Genomic DNA, 16,967 nt, shown 5'->3' on the forward strand with positions numbered 1-16,967 from the left:
TATAAAGCCAGGGGAGTCCTGGAGAGCAACAGTGGGGGTAGATAGACGAGCGAAGAGGTCCAAAATAGCAATCCTGGGCACTCTCTGTTTAAATGTGAGAGAGCTGAGGAAAAACAAGCTAGAGAGACTGAGAAGTAGCCAGGGAAGTAGGAGCCAAGTGCAGGAAGTGTTTCAAGGAGAAGAGAGTGCTCAGCTGTGACCGGTGCTGCTGCTGAGTCCTGTGAGATGACAAATGAGAGTTAGCCATGGGCTTAGCAAAGTGTGGGTCATTGGTGATCCTGGCAGGAACAGTTTCAGTGGAGGGGTGGGGATGAAATGCCTAATTAAAGGGATTGCAAGAGACAGCAGGAGGAGGAGAGTCGGAGACCGTGAGCGCTTGGAGTTTTGCTGTAGAGGTTAGCAGAGAAACAAGGCAGCAGCCGGACACAGGTTGAGGGTCAAGAGAGATTTTGCGGTGGTTGTTACTGTTTCAGTTGGGCGCATTTGCATCGTGTTTTTATGCTAACGAATCAGAGAGGGAGAAATAATGAGGAGTGGGAGAGTTGCTGGAGCATGGGCTGTGTTCTTGGGCTGGTGAGGGGGATAGGATCAAAGGCTCAAGTGGAGAGAATGGCCAGGAAAGTTCTTTAGGAAGAGGTGAGGACAAAAGCTGTGGATCTAAGGGTGGCTTGATGTGGGGGTACGAGTTTTTAGAAGTTTTTTTTGTTTGTTTGCTTCTGTTTTTTCAGTGTAATTAGGAATAAGGTCGTGAACTGAGAGTGAGCTTGGAGGAGGGGTAATTGCTCAAGTCAGCAGAATCAAGAGCGATCCTGGAGCCTGTTGTTGAACTTGTTACTTCATTGAAATAACATGCCTCAGAACAAGGCAGGTCTTCCTGCTCTTTGGTCCCGAGAGCCATTGCCCAGAGAGGGGGACTAGAAACAGTGGTTGTCAACTCCGGCTGAACAGTGGAGTCAGCTTAAAAATTCAGATGCCAGGGTCCCATCCTTGAGATTCGAAGTAAATTGACCTGGGGTGTATCCTGGAAGATCGGTTATGTGTTTTGTTTACTCTTCCACATGATTCTGATGAGCAACCAGATTGAGAATCACTTGACTGGAGCCTTTTCACCATTTTAATGAAGAGGAAACAGGGTTCAGTCATCAAGAACGAGAATATGGTTCCTCGATAACAGCATGATTCCTAAAATTTCTCATAGAGAAAAATGTTCAGGCACTAGAGACATAAATGCATTTATGATGGTATAAATGACATTAGGTAGAATCTTTGGGTTTTTGTTTTTGTTTTTTTAAATGAACATGGGCCATCCCCTAAGTTGACCCCAACTGCTTTGTTTTTTCCAGTATGGTTTCAACATGGTCATGTCTCACCCACATGCTGTCAATGAGATCGCACTGAGCTTGAACAACAAGAACCCAAGGTAAGTTTACTTTGTAATTTTTCAAGTGTAAATCTAACCAGGGAAAGACGAGAGCCAGTCAGCGCTTAGCCAAGTCAAACTTTGGAAACTTCCAAGTGCACCTCTTTGAATTAAGGTTGCCAGTGGACTCCTTGGCTATGTAGAATTTCCTTCTCAGCTGAGTTAATTTTACACGTGCTGGAGTTGAGCAACTGGTGACACCACTTACCCCTTCACTGTTCTCTTCAAGCCTTCACTCCTTTTGAGGCCTGGTTCTTGACATCCTTGCAAATTTTACCAAATGGGGTAAAGAGCGTGAGGTTGCCAGGTGATTAGGACTGGGGCAGGAGAGTCTTCATGCAGACTTACGATACCACTTACCACTGAAAGCTAACTACAGCCACTATCCCTTGTCCACACTTCACTTGCAGACCTTTTCATAAGTCGTTGGCATGACCAAAAAAAAAAAACAAAAAAAAAAACCACACAAAACAAAAATAACTGCATCCCGATTGCTTCTTCTGGTCACTCGCCTCTAAAGGCCACTGCCATATTATTCACATGACAGATTATCTCTAGAAGCCGGGCTTCATCGGTTTGTTTTAGTTGCGGTAATAGGCTTTCCACTCTGGTGAGGGAGTCTGCATTTCGCGCATCTTACTCCCTTTTACCAGATACCTCTGTAGAGACTGTGCATCTGAAAACTTGTTGATGCAAATAAAAAATCTGATCACAAATGAGATCATTTCTGATATGGAATGAAATGAAAAATTATAAGTCCTATTTCAATGTTGAATATTATTTCAAACTTCCTCTGGTGATAGTTTTTGCAACTTTGCAATCCTTAGTTGACTAAAAAATGTGGGTAGTCACACTTCTTCGTCCCTGCCTTTCACTATAGGGAAGTTGTTACTCATTTTTCTTAAGATAATTGACATTGTGGATTATCAGGCTGGACTTCATTTAGAGGTTGGCAATAGCTTTTTTCTAGGAAAAAAAAATACTGAAGTGATCTTACTATGAGAAAACAATGCTGTTCTTGCTGTCGTATTCGAAAACTTAGACTGTATTGCTAAGTTTCTAAAAATATTTTAGATGGAGTTTTATTTTCTTTCCTCAAGTCAGGAAATAGTCTTGTATTAGCACTGCTGTAATCCAGCCCCACTCAGATCTCCTGCATATGAAGAAGTGGTGACGGACTCTTGCATTGTCATGGGGATCTTTATGGTGCCATCTGCAAATTAGCAGATATGAAATGTAGGACATTAATTTCAATAGATTTTGAACTTTTGGGGGCAAATGTTACTTCTCTGACTCTAAAGCCAGGGAAAGAATTGAACCAGTGGGTTGTTTTCCTGAATATTCCCAAGTTCCCAGTTGTCTAGCTTATCAATAAAACTTTTTCAAACATGTTGTACTGAGTCACCCACTGGTAGAAACGAAAGACTAATCCTCCCAGTATTGATTTTCATTAGTGAGTAATCAATAATTTTGGGAGTGGGAAACTTTCCTTCCAAATTTGCTACCTCAGATAAATCGCATACATTGATGTTCGGAAATGTTTAAAAATGTACTTTCATATGAATATATCTCAGTAAATCTTTAAAAAACATACATGAGCAACTATTTTATTAGCATAGCCATCTTGGAAGGAGGAAGCAGATGACTCCTCATGTTACTCACTGATTTTTTTTTTCTTTTGCTTGTTTCTTCTTGTTTCGACAGAACAAAAGCCCTTGTCTTAGAACTGTTGGCAGCTGTTTGTCTTGTCAGAGGCGGGCATGAAATCATTTTATCAGCATTTGACAACTTTAAGGAGGTAGGATCCTTTGTAGCTGGCTCACACAAACATATTTGGAAGTCTGAACAGAATGATTGACCTTTTCTGTGTGTGTTTTATTATTGAGATACAATTGACATAGTTCTCAGGTGTACAATGTAAGGACTCGATGTGTGTATGTCTTGTGAAATGATCACCACAATAAGTCTCGTTAACATCCACGGTTTACCTTTTTATGTCTTCTGGGGCCTCAGGGGTATAATAGTTAATTTTCTAGGACGTCACTGAGGGGAAAGTAATGAACTTAGTCTAAATATCTTAAGTGGACGCATTAAGCTTTCTTTGGTGTCTCATTTCCAAGAAAAGTTAAAAACTATTTGCAGGATCCATTTTCCTTTGGAGAATGTGGAATTGCCAGTTTGAAAACAGTTTGAGAACATGTTTTGTTAAATGTCGGAGGTTTCCATTATGGTTGACACGTGAGCATCCTCCTTGTACATTTTAGGAGCTCTTTCATCAGAGTTACTTTCCCCAAATCACATGTATTATCATTGCTGTGCTGGCTGCCATACACACACACACACACACACACACACACACACAACAACCTCTCAAATGAATACAGACACTGATTTGAGCAGTTTGTAATCTTAACCAGGTGATCCTGTCCTAGACAAACAGTAAACTATCAGACGTGTGGTTGAAAATGAAAACTGAAATGACTACAGAGAAGAAAGAATTACACACAGATAATATACCAAGGATGGTGGCCCAAAGTATCAAGACACCACCACTGAAAGAATCACTCATTTCCTTTAGTGGTAGCGTGCAGGGTTCCATGGCCATGAAGAGTGCCTGTTTGCTCCCCTACCAGGGGCCTGACATTGGAGGCTACTTTGAGGTGGGACTTTATAAAAGCAAGTAAAGGCACTTGGAGCTCAGGCCTCCCGAGGGGCGTCAGCCAAGTTGTGCGTTCTCCTGGCAATCCCATTTGATTTCTGATGCTTCTGGATTCGAATCCAGATCTCAGAGGGACTTCCAGACTCTCTCTCATCTTTCCTGGGAGCCTTTGGAGTCAGAACCCAGCTAATATTTGTTGAAGACCTACTATATGGCAGGCATGTACCAAGTACACCCATGAAATTGTGTGGTTCTGTGAGGCTACGTGAGACAAGTATTAATGTCTACATCTTCTGGAAGAATAAACTGAAATTCCAAATACCTTGTTTGTCCATGGTCACATAGCCAGATAAGTGGCAGAGCGAGGACCCGGATTTGGTTCTCCTAATCCTGGACTTCCATTTTACATGGCATTTGGGCCCAGCTGTGTGTGAAACTCTCGGGGAAATAGTGAATTAGACAGGACCTCAGAGCCATTTCCCCCGCCCTACCCCCTTCATTGGACTTACTACCCCACCTGCCAGAGGTGCTAACGAGTGACGCATGATCGCGTCTATTGGCTAGAAAGCTGCCAAGATGTCAGCGGGGAAAGCAGTCCTCCTGCCCTTGTATTGGTATTGTTTCCCTCCCTTCAGTCACTGCTTTAAGATTTTGATATTATCCATTTTGTTAATACCCACCTTGGACAGAATAAAAAAAAAATTTTTTTTAACCTATTCAGCCTCAGTGATGGTGAAAAAATATCCAGGTTCCAAGAATACGAGGAATGATAGTGAATCTTTAAATTCGTACTTTGGCTTAAAAAAAAAAAATAGAGACTTTAGAGATAAGAAATGTATGAATGCTTATCTGTGAATGTTTTTATATATCCTATATTAGTACATAAAATTTGTATTTATAAGTTAGAAGATATATGTTTAGGTAGATGGGTCTAATAGGAAAATGAAACAGCATGCATAGCTAGTATAACTCCCAAATCTTCATCATTTGATCATATTTGGACATATCCCATGTCTCTTTCCTTCCACACTGAAAGCACTTACCATATAGTCATCAGTGACCCTTGTTATAACATCAGCAGTATCACGACAAGCATCTGATTATATTGCAGGTCAAATTATGTCCTCAAATTATAATTGTGTACAGTCAGTAATCCTTAAAACCAGTAATTCATGAGATGATTGTTAGGTAAAATAGAGTGCCTTTCTTATGCATGATAATACTTGTAGAATTGGGTTTTAAGGACCTGGTATCAGAATTGTTTATGGCTTTTCCATTTAGGGAGTAGTGGGTGCTTTGTTGAAAAAAAGTAATCTTACTAAATCTAATGGCTAAGTAGCAATGCAAACTAAATTAATTTTGACTTTGAATTTTATTTTATTTTATTTTTTTTAAAAGATTTTATTTATTTATTTGACTGAGAGAGAGAGATAGCCAGCGAGAGAGGGAACACAAGCTGGGGGAGTTGGAGAGGAAGAAGCAGGCTTCCCGCGGAGGAGTCTGATGTGGGGCTCGATCCCAGGACTCCGGGATCACGCCCTGAGCCGAAGGCACACACTTAACGACTGAGCCACCCAGGCTCCCCTGACTTTGAATTTTAAAAGCTTTAACCAAAATTTGCCTCATTTCTGTAATTACTTATGCATGATGGTGTATAAGATCTGACTCTCCTTGAACAGGCATTGGCATCTTAGAGAAACAGTGCCGTGGGGGAGAAGGGACAAGAGCAGGTTGTGTGTGTGCCCTTGGCGTGCATTGACCTCAAGGTATGGAGTCCATGTAGACAGACCAAGCAAAGGGATTACCCTAATAGCCGTGTGAATGAAGACAGGGCAGGAGCATGCCCCTGAGAACTGTGATTCTTATGGATAGGTCAGAAGAGCATCAACCCATTTATCTGTTCAGTTTTAGGGTGAAAAAGTATTACTTTATATTGATTTTTTTTTTTTTAAGTATAATGCCATTGTTAGCCCAGAGTGTCTTAAATTTCTTTCTTTTCTCTTTTCTCCCATTTTATGTGAGGGATTTTTTTTTTTTCTTATACATCATAGTCAAGAGTGTGTTCTTTAATCATTTTAGCAAAAATGTCAGTGGAATCTTCTGGGTTTAGGGAGATTTGGGAGCCAGCTGTTCCTCATTAGGAAAAGTTGTACTTATGATCTCAGATGCTTGTGCAGATAGGGTTTGGGTGAGAGTGATACATATTGAGCTGTTCATGCCAGAGAGAGCACCATACCAGGTACCAGGATACTAGGGAGTAGGGACAACAAAGAGTCCTTGCCTTCAAGAAGATTGTTTTTAAAGCTTTTTATCCCTTTTAGTAAGTTGGGATTCTCTTTGTCTCCTTAAGAAGGATGATGGGATTATCCTTGTTTTCGCTGGGGGTACTGAAGGAGGGTGGTTGTGGGGTTTGACATTAGACATCACTATCTTGTTTTGCAGATAAAGTAATAGGCATTAGAGTAGCCAGACTCTTTGGGCTTTGATCTGTTGCAATGTGGCACCAGATGCTAAAGGGAAGTTTAAAGACTGTGCATGTTACGTATGTAGCAGGATGTTTTCCCCTCTACTTCTTGAGCCAGCAAATCCACTCTGTCCTACTTGGCTACCACTAGTTAATTCAAATGTAAATTACAGGGCGGTATCTCTTGGCTTTTGATAGACTTTTTATGTATGATTCCTTAAATTTCTCATATTTTAATTAATATTCAGAATCTCAACAATTTTGGTTTTCTGTGTTTTTGCAAGGAATTTCGTCACATATCCTTATAATATCTGGAGTACATGCTTTAGGAAAAGAGGGAGCACTTCCAATTTAATGATATCTGATGGCAAGAGGAATATAACCCAAGGCCTTGCTTTAGATGGGTGTTGAGGTTGGGACTAAGCCTGGTGTCCCTGAGGAAGCACATATATCACCTCAATATATCTGATGATAAATGAGTTCTTACACCAGCATGGTTTGTGGCATGCCTAAAAATTTGTGGTGAGTAAAGACTAAACCATGATGATGCTCCTTGAATTCTTTTCTCTTAATTTTTTTTTTCTAAATGGAATTAACACATCTGGTTTTGGTGTTGAAACATCTCCTCATGAAAATTTATGGTCCTGAATTGAGGACCAGGGTGAGAACAAGGAGTCATCCGTTTTTTGCTTACTGGCTAATTTTGCCATGTGGAGAGACGTATTATCATCTTGTCTAAACCGATACTTCTTAGCTGCATAGCAGTATATGTTTTTGAACATTTGGCCTCCCCAACAGGAAAAAATACATTTGGTAGCAAAGGTCCCTCTCTTGGTGTTTGCACTAGTTCAGGGTCTTGTTTGTGAGAAGCAGAAACTGACTCTAACATACGGAAGAAAGGGTTGATTGGAAGGATGTTGAGAAATGCACAGGGTTGACAAGGAGCCTAGAGAAACAGGCCTGGAAGACGGGCAGGCGTTCCTAAAATGTGGCTAGACTCTCAGGCTGTGTGCCCTTGAAGCTTAGCCACCATAAACACTACTTGAGGTTCTGCTCATGCTTTTTCTTCTTTCCCAAATGACATGGACCATAGCTAGCGATCCACTGGGTCATAAACTACCCTTACAGGTTAAGGACATGAACTAGCCCGCACGTTAGAGGTACAAACACGATTTAATCCAGTTTCCCTTAGGAACCTTGACGTCTTCCACCTAGACCTAGCTCTCTTCAACTTTCCCTAGACTTCCTACTGTTTTTCCATTCTATTCTTTGGTATATCTGACAAACTGCCTTTAAGAAAGTGCCTCCAAAAATCTGGCAAAAAAATGCTCCCATTTGAAATGAGAGGGAAAGATGGCGACTTAGCAGTGGGATAGCCTGCGATGATGCTTGTAATAAAACTCTAGGAGGGTTTTGAGCTACCAGCTCCCCCAGGCTGCTGGGAGGTGCACCTGGAATTCATCAGGATTCCAGAATGATTATAACTGTGTTCTCATCTGCTTCCAAAATGACAGCATCTGGCTTTAACAAATAAGCCTGAGGCCTGAGTTCGGTTATTCAAGGCCCACCTCCTTCCCACTTCTGCCCTTCCAGTGTGGAGAGGTGGGGCCTCGTGAAATGAGTCACTCAAGGCCACCAGCGCTCCTGTATGCAGCACTCTTGGCAGTAGTCATTAGTTTTTTCTCCTTTTTCTAGAAGGCTTGCTCAGAAAGCTGATGTGGTTTAGCTACCGGGCACCCGAAAGCACTCGTGCTACACATTATTAAGTTGATTTAAGAAAGCCTGTCAAGTTTTATTTACAGTGGGCCAAATTGGGCAGGAAGGGGAGCAGACATTTTGGTGTGCTTCCAGCGTCCTTCTGAGTTTAATCCCATCTAATCTAACCTCTCAGACGTTTGAGGGTGTAGGATTATAAATCCAGCACAAGACCTCCTTCATTGGTAAAAATTTTCAACATGGAGGGAAGGGCACTTTTTTCAGTCTCTCACTGAACGAAAAGCAATGTATTTTCTCAGATCTCAGACTGTGGGAGCTACGGTTCGAGAGCGTGTGTGTATTTCACTGTGTGAGGCCAGAATTAACTAATCTGATTCACTGAGACTCTTCTCTGGCCAGTCTGTCTTCTAGTGATCAGCAAGCAGAGTCACCGCAATTATTTTTGGGGGGACCATTTATTAACTGTTGCAGTTACTGCTCATGTATGATAAATGACCCAAACATAGTCTTACTGTGCTCATAGATTCTGTGGATCAGGGGCTCAGGCCGGGCAGGGCAGGGATGATTGTCCCTGCTCTCTCACGACCAGAGCTTTATCAGTGAAGATCCCAACGACTAGGGGCAGGAACTCATTTGGAGGCTTCTTCACTCAAATACCTAGCTCCTGGGCTGTGATGACTCACAGGCTGAGCTCAGTGGAGCCTACCAACCAGGGTGCCTCCATGTAGAGCTCCGGGTGGCTGGAGCTTCTTATGGTCGGAGAGCTGGCTTCCAAGAGGGAGTGTCTAGGAAGGCACATAGCAAGATCAGGTATTTGAAGTGATAATTGTCACAGCATGTCTTCTGAGCTAGTGTCAGAAGTCATCAGTGTCATTTCTGCATTCTGCTGGTTCTAAGGTCACTAAGGCCAACACAGACACAGGGGAGCAACGATGACTTCACTTCTCTGTGGTGTATTGCAAGGGTCACACCATAGGAGAACACGTGAGGTGGGAGATACTGCCGTGGTCATCGTTGGAAAATACAATTCACCTCTGTAACTTCTTGAGAATTACCAATATATCTCTAGTGGTTCCTCTTCTGTTTTCTCTCTCCTTTTCTCAACCGAATACTTGGTTTTGCTTCAGGCTGAAACTTTGTGAACTTTTTCATTGGAGTTAGGAAGGATGGTTGCTGCTTCTTTCAAGCCAGTTTACTATGGGCAAACAGTATTTTGGGAGCCTTTCTAGAGGAGAAAGGAGCCATTTACATAAAATTTCTGAGCCCTTGGTAACGAACTAGTTATTTCTTTATCATCTGTGTCTTTATCATCTTGTAGGGAAGTGAAGGCTGGTCTCCTGTTGGTCATTAGGGGATGAGTCATGCTAACTTGGAAAATTTTCATGAACATTCGAGTGCCCTGTTGTGTCAGAAACATTGATAAATACTGGCAATAAGAAAATGAGCAAGACATAGGCCCTACCCTTAAGAAGGAGCATCTGAGTCCAGTTAAGGAAACAGATATTTTGGTAGTTGAACTACGAGGCTTTATAAAGTTAAATGTCGGAGGCTTTATAAGAGGAGTAACAGCTAACCAAGAGGAGGTGGAAGAAGGAAGGCAGATGGGATGGGTACTCTCGGGGGAGGCTTCCTATAGAAAAGGGTGCCTGAGCTGAGTTTAGAATGACTAAGAGTTAACCAGGTGTATTAGTTTCTTATTACTGCTGTAATAAATTGCCACAGACTTAGTGGCTTATTACAACACATATTATCCTACAGTTCTGTTGGTCGCATGTATACAATGAGTCTACAGAGTGGCGTTCTCTCAAGTAATCCATTTCCTTGCCCTTTCAGTTTCTAGAAGCTGCATACATTCATTCCTTGGTTCGTAGCCTCTTCTGACTCTGACCCTCTGGCCTCCTTCCTCTAGTGCCCATTGTGATGCTGTGGGGCCCACCCACATAATCCAGGATAACTTCCCCATCTCAGGATCCTTATCTTAATCATACCTGCAAAGTCCCTGTTAGGTGGAAGGTAAACAGTCACGAGCACCAGGGACAGGACATGGACATCTTTTTGGAGGCGGTTCTTTGGGGGCGGTTCCCCCCACACCAGGGGAAGGTGTCCTTTTATACAAAGAAGGCAGCATCCTAGTAAAGCTTCAAGGACTGTAGTTACTGTAGCTCACTGTACTCTCTGTTCTTAAAGGGGAAGAGGGCGTGGGAAGAGACAAGGTGGGAAGCGAGGGGCAGGTGGGGAAAGACCTCATGTCTTATTCCAGAGTCTTCATATTGCCCTGTAGCCTGAAGAATCAAGAGGCAGGGAAGGGAACATGCTCTCCGATCTCCTCCAAGCGCTTGCTGTTTAGAATGACTCTCTCCGTAAAGAAATAGCAGCTACATTTTGCTCCAAGAGTCTGTTGGCAAGGAGCTTAGCATTAGGTCACTTCGAGCAGGGTGTGGTTAGGATTTGAGATTTGTTTTAGAGATTTTGCGATTCATAGTTCTCATTCCTTGGGCCTCTTCCTCCAGTGACAGTCATCTGCTCCTGCATCTGCTAATATCGACAGGACTTCCCTGTGCTGTGGGCCTGAGGGAACTAAAAAAAAAAAGTGCAAGAAGATAGTGGTACCTGGGGACATGAGACTATCGTATCTAGGAGCATTTGTAGAGGTACTTTGCTTTTCAGCCTGACTTCAATTAGACCCGCTCCTCTCTCCATAAGCCTGCCTGCAATTTATACACCAGGGAGCCTCATCTTCTATTTCATTCATAGCAGCCACCTTTTTAAACAAACAAACAAACATGAACAAACAAACAAAAAACATGGCATTGCTTCCTTTGTTTTTAGTCATGTAAAAACGCTGTTTCTAAAATCTGGGCCCTTGGCCAACTGTAAAATAGTAGGCGTATGTGTCTTCATTGCGTATTCTGGGAAGATCACAATGGAAGACCTCAGGAAGAAAACGGTGAGAGCTGTGTGTCACTTTAAGACCCCATGGATCTGAACCCAAGCCTGGCCCAGGTCCCTGAACATGACACTTGCACTTGGGAAGAGTTTCTGTGACATGTAGGGGTAGTTACGGTTGTAAGGTACATGCGATGGTAGGAAGCCGTGTGCTGTGACTTGATTAGAGAACTGGAACCAAAGCTCTGAGAGCTCTGATGACGTCAGCACCAACTCCAAAACCATTAGAATGTGGGGAGGGTTTAGCTCCCGGTCAGGATCTGCTTGCCATTCTGGCGTTTATTTCTGCAGAGTAATGTTAAAGTCTATTTTAGGGTCACCTTGGTTTCTTTTTCCTGTGTGAAAGAACACCTCCCTGTTCTGTTTCTCCCTCACTCCACCCTGATGTGTGTTACAAGGAGTTTTTTGTTTTGTTTTGTTTTTTAAAGTCTGTATCTTGGGACTTAAGTATACTTTAGTATTCTACATTTGTTCTAGCCGCTTTTTAAAGCAGGTTCATATTAAGTGAAAATAGAAAGAATTGTTTTAAAATGTCAAGTCTGGATTATAGGTTATTTTTAGTGGTCATTAAGTCCAGTGCTAAGCAATGGTTAAGTCCTAGACCCAGGGCTCTATTAACCATCTTATTAACTAGGCTTCTAGGTTTAAATAGAGCTGTTTGAATAATTATGAAAATGCTATGGTAGATATGTTTACTAGGAGAAGGATAAATGACATAGATTTATGTCTTATGTGTGCATATATGAGTGTATGCATATTGTGTGTGTGTGTGTGTTATGAGTAACAGCATAAAGATTATTTAAGCATAGTAACAGACTCTAAAAAGAAACAGATGAAAAGGGTTGGAGTGACAGTGTGTGTATGTATCTGTTGCAACATGCCTCACGTGGTTAAAGATCCCTATTATGCAGGGTTAGAATTTTCCTTCTGGTAGTGTTTTATATGACAGCTCTCTCTCATCTTTTCTAAAGATGCTAGTTATCTTTTGTGTAATTTCTCTCCAAAAATAAAGACAAAATCAAAATTTTCTGGAACTTTTAGGGACTTGTTGAGCAAACATACTTCTTACCATGGAAAAAAGCACCATTATAAGATCAGGAGAGTTTGGCAGAAGATAAAAGACATGATTTTTGTCCCACAAAAGTTTCAGTTGCCTTGAGAAAGACAGGGTTGACTTTAAGAGGTAGTTAGTTAAGGACTAAATATGTGCTAAGGAAAACAATAAGAGGGCAGTAATTCAGAACGTTAAGAATTATGCTTACTTTTTTTTTTATTCCCTATTATAATTTGAAGTAGTTTTAGGTGTTCTTGCCAATGAATATGCTTACTGAGCTTGACTCCCTGTGTGAGTCAAGCTCAGATTTCATTTGAAATTTAAATGCTTGTAAAACTAAAGCACATTAAACAAATTTATTTGGGCTCTGTAGTCAGTACATAAGGGCTTTGTTTGGTTGGTTTCTTTTAAACTAACAAACAGTCGTTTTCAGAAAGAAAACACGATCAGAGTTCTTGAATCTCTTCCATTTTATTCCATGTTATAAACATGAGCCAGTAGATTATATCGTGTGTACAAAAAAAGGCGTATACAAATACGGAAAAAAAAAGGCTATCATCTCCTGTTTGCTGAGTGCCAGCAGGCTGCCATATAGTACTTTAGTTCTAAGGTCCACCCCATGAAGTAGGAATAAAGAACAAGAGGTTTAGAGTGGATAGGCTGCCGACATACTTCAGTAAACGGCAACCCTGGGATTGTTACCCAGACCCATGGAGCAGAAGGCTCATAGTCAACCTTCTGTAACGTGTTGTCACATACCAAACACTTTCTGCACATGTTCATACAACACCCTCAGCCTTCTACAAAGCTGGCCTAACCGAACAGTTAAAGATTGAGCAGCTTACTGGAGTGTTTTTAGTTATTAGGAACATTCAGGACCAACTGGGCTATTTGTATGGGGCCTGAAAAGAGAGGATGGAGCTTGAGCAGGATACTAAGGGGAGGCAGACATTTGTTTGGTGGGTGGAGGGTATTCTGGGAACAGAAGGAGAGAATGGCGTGAGGTCCGTCCTGGATAGAGTTAAGTCAGATAAATGTGCTGCATGGCAAGGGGACATGTGTGGCTGGGGTCCGTGATCCAGGAGAAAGCATGGCAGGGCGCAGGCTTGAGTAGGAATCTGAGGAGGTCACCGTGGAGAGATTTGAAACCTGTGGTAGAATCTCAACTGGAAGGTAAAGTAGGAGCGAAAAGAAAAAGGGAAAGAGAAGCAACTGATAGTTACAAAGCACTGTACAGTTTATAAAGTGTTTTTATATCTGTTCTGTATGACTCTGTGGAAATCTGTGAGGGCGTTTTATGTAATTCTGGTAAATCTTCAAGAGTACAGGTGTTCGGCATGAAGTACCCGAGAGGGGAGATGCTGGAGTTTGGAAGGTAGGTAGTTCATGCAGTAAGTGACTGGGCCCTGGACCAAGTCTGTGGCCAGGACAATGGATGGAAAGCCACAAAAGTCAGCAGGAGACAGGATGATCCAGTGGATTTGGGATGGATATAAGAGGAGAATGAAATCTAATCAAGTGATATACATTTAATTAAGAAGAAAGTAGCACAGCCACGATAAACAAATATCTGGGATTTCTTTTTTCCAGTGAAGAAGCTAAGCTTTGTTTTTGTTAATTCATTCTCTTTGTGGTGGTAAAATGTCTAATGTCGGATTCTTGGTTCTGAGCTAAAGATGATGAATGAGAGAACAGGTTTAAACAGAGGTATTGGGGAGTGAATGAGTGAGTGAGCGTGTATAATCCAAATAGAGAAGGGCATTGTAACTAAGGAGATGAACTCCACAGGGTGCCAGCCTAAAGGAGTAAGGAGGCCAGGATAGAATGGCCTGGAAGGATGCTCAGAAGAGACCAACACAGAACATGAAGGACAGTCAGGGGGGTGAGAATATACCTGGCGGGTCTGGTGTCTTGTGGTGCAAGTTCCTGCTTTAGGTGACAAGTTAGTCACATGGTCTCTGTCTCCTTTCAAATTCTACATTTTCATATTTCTATATAAAATTTGGTCTGTACATGTCTATGTAATACATATCATGCATATATGTTCAGGTGGTTCCATCTGAGAAAAGCTAAGTGCTTCTTGTACTGCGGATAGGAAAATAAGGTACCCAGATAATCACATGATGGGTACAAAAAGTTACAAACAAGAACGAAACGTAACATGTCTAAGGGCAGTTGGTAGGATAGAAACGAGCTTAAAATAAAGATAGAGCTCTGTGATTTTAGACTACATTGTGATGTTAGTCCCTTGTTCCCTTTATAACCACCTGGCAATGGCTGCATCGGTTTCCTAAACCCAAGTGTCATTAACAAAAATCTGCAGTGTGTCAAAGGAGCTTGCTGCTTCCCTAAGCAGAAAGTGAGCTGGGTGTGCTGGGGGCGCACGTTGGTGCCTGTCGCTTGTAAGGGCCTGTTCGTGAAAGCATCGCTGGCTTGGGCCATATTTGAGAGACTGAGCTTTTGAGTCATTATTCAGGCTTTTCATTCCCCAGCTCCTCCATCGTACCCAAACTCTGTCTACTCATTGTAGTCCAGCGGCCATTCTTGATTCCTTTCGCCATAGTGGTGCCTGTGGCTCCTGCCCAGTTCTTCATTCCTGACAGCCATCTGCCAGGGATATATAGTCATGCTTGGTTTTCATTCACAACAATAACCGAAGCACACTTGGTAGAAGAAAATGGCGGTTCCTGATTGTGGTCCAACAATCACTCAGTCGCCCTTCATCTTGAAGTTGAGCGCTCTGACGAAATTTTCCCCCTCAGTCCTGCGTCACTGGAGAGTGGAAATGGCCAATTACAGTAACATGAGCTGTAGCTCTGTTTTGTTTCAGCAGTTTGGTTTTGGCTGTGGAAAATGAGGGTTCCTTCCCACCAGGCAGTGTACCAGCAACACATGTGGTATCCGGATTTACTGGTATACCGCTAAGAACAACACTGAATTTTCCATTTTGAAGTATTTTCCAGGAATAGGTGTAAAGCTAGGAAGTAGCGTATTCTATGCGGTAGTTATCAAGGACATGTTTAGTGCATTGTTAAGATAACCATCTATTTGTTGCTCGCGTATTCTTGATTGTTTGATATTTTAGCATGTCATGCGTTCTAGGGCAAATCTATGTACTTGGGTAGATTCACTGAGTATGATTGTCCCCAAACTTTGGGGAATGCATGTCCCATAGACCATGTGGGAGAGATCTGTTTCTTTATCTCTCTCCTATTCTTGCTTGGAATCCAGTATTCACTTGCCTTTGGGAGAAGATTATCTAGCCTTGTAATAAGCCTCCATGTGACAGAGGTAGCCACATCCCAGGAGTCCACTGCTGTCTAATCTGGTAAATGCCAGGGATTGTACTTGTCCCTGTGTAACATAATTGAAGGGACGTCTGTTTTTTTTTTTTTTAATCTTTACGTTTTTCCTGCCTTGTAAACTAGTGGCGGGTTTCTTGCGATCCAGGGAAACCTGTCCTGTCTGAATGAGGTGACTTCATCCTTGTGGAGAGATAGCAGATGTAGTTGCTCTCTGTATGGTGTGATTGACTCCCCGACAATCTTATAAGACTTTTTCCTATTAGAAATCCACTTATTTCCTTCTTCAGGTTTTGGGTTTTGAAAATTCATCATCTTTGTAGAAATAAAGAAGCTATTCTCTAGTAGTATAATCTAGTAGTTCTTAAATTTTTGGCCTCAAGACCCCTTTTTACATTCTTAAAAATTATGAAGGATTCCCCCAGTTTTTTGTTTATGAGTGTTATGAATTGATATTGACCCCATTAGAAATGAAAGAAAAATTTTGATATGTATTTCATTAAAAATAACACAATAGACTCATTACATGTTAGTGTTAACTTTTTCTATAAGAAAACATCTATTTCTCAAAACTTAAAAAAAAAATCAGTGACAGTCGTAGCTGTTTTATAACAAAATACCATACACTGAATGGCTTAAACAACAGAAATTTATTTCCTCACAGTTATGGAGGCTGAAAGTCCCCATGCTGGCATGGTTGGGTTCTGGTAGATGTCCTTATCTGGCTTGCAGATGGATGCTTTCTTGCTCTATCCTCAGATGGTCTTTCTTGGGTGTGTGTGTGTGTGTGTGTGTGTGTGTGTGTGTGTGTGTATAGAGGTCTCTCCCTCGTCTAAGGCCATCGATGTCATTGGATTAGGGACTCACCCTAATGGCCTCATTTAATCTGACTTTACCTCCTAAAGGCCCTATTTCCAAATACAGTTGAGGACAAGGCTTCGACATATGAATTTTGTGGAGACACAATTCCGTCCGCAATAGTGGCATTACTTTATATTTTTATACATCTTTTAAAGTCTAGCTTAATAGAAGATAGTTGCGTGTTCATATTTGCCTCTGCATTCAGTCACTTGTGTTGTATTGATCGAAGTAGTTGAAGAAAACCCAGCCCACACAAACACACAGGTGGAAAAGTAAGTACTTTAGTAGCATTTTCAGGTAACAGTGGCTATTCTTTTTTGGAACTATGCAAACACTGGACAGGTGGTAGCTTCTTATAGGTTAGTTGCAAAGTAGAATCTGAAACTGTATTAATGAACTTCTGGTACTCTGTTAGTATAAGATTTATTTGCTTGTTTTCTACCTTGAATTGAATGCATAGTTTTATAACAATATGTGGTAGTCAGTTGGAAAATATCAATTCACTGAATTATCTGGATCTTCTAAATATTGACACATTTCATCAT

The 16,967-nt window shown here is 41.6% G+C and overlaps 1 protein-coding gene across 1 annotated transcript in view; it reads left to right on the plus strand.

The window, feature by feature from the left end:
- The window catches only part of FMNL2 (formin like 2), a 296,810-nt gene that overhangs the window by 234,267 nt on the left and 45,576 nt on the right, over positions 1-16,967 (plus strand). The window contains 2 exon segments of the mRNA XM_045781864.2: positions 1,344-1,420; positions 3,125-3,218. Coding sequence (XP_045637820.2) covers positions 1,344-1,420; positions 3,125-3,218 — 171 coding nt within the window.

Source organism: Ursus americanus, chromosome 1 (assembly GCF_024610735.1).
Source record: "Ursus americanus isolate L20-20 chromosome 1, mUrsAme1.1.p, whole genome shotgun sequence".
Taxonomy (NCBI): domain Eukaryota; kingdom Metazoa; phylum Chordata; class Mammalia; order Carnivora; family Ursidae; genus Ursus; species Ursus americanus.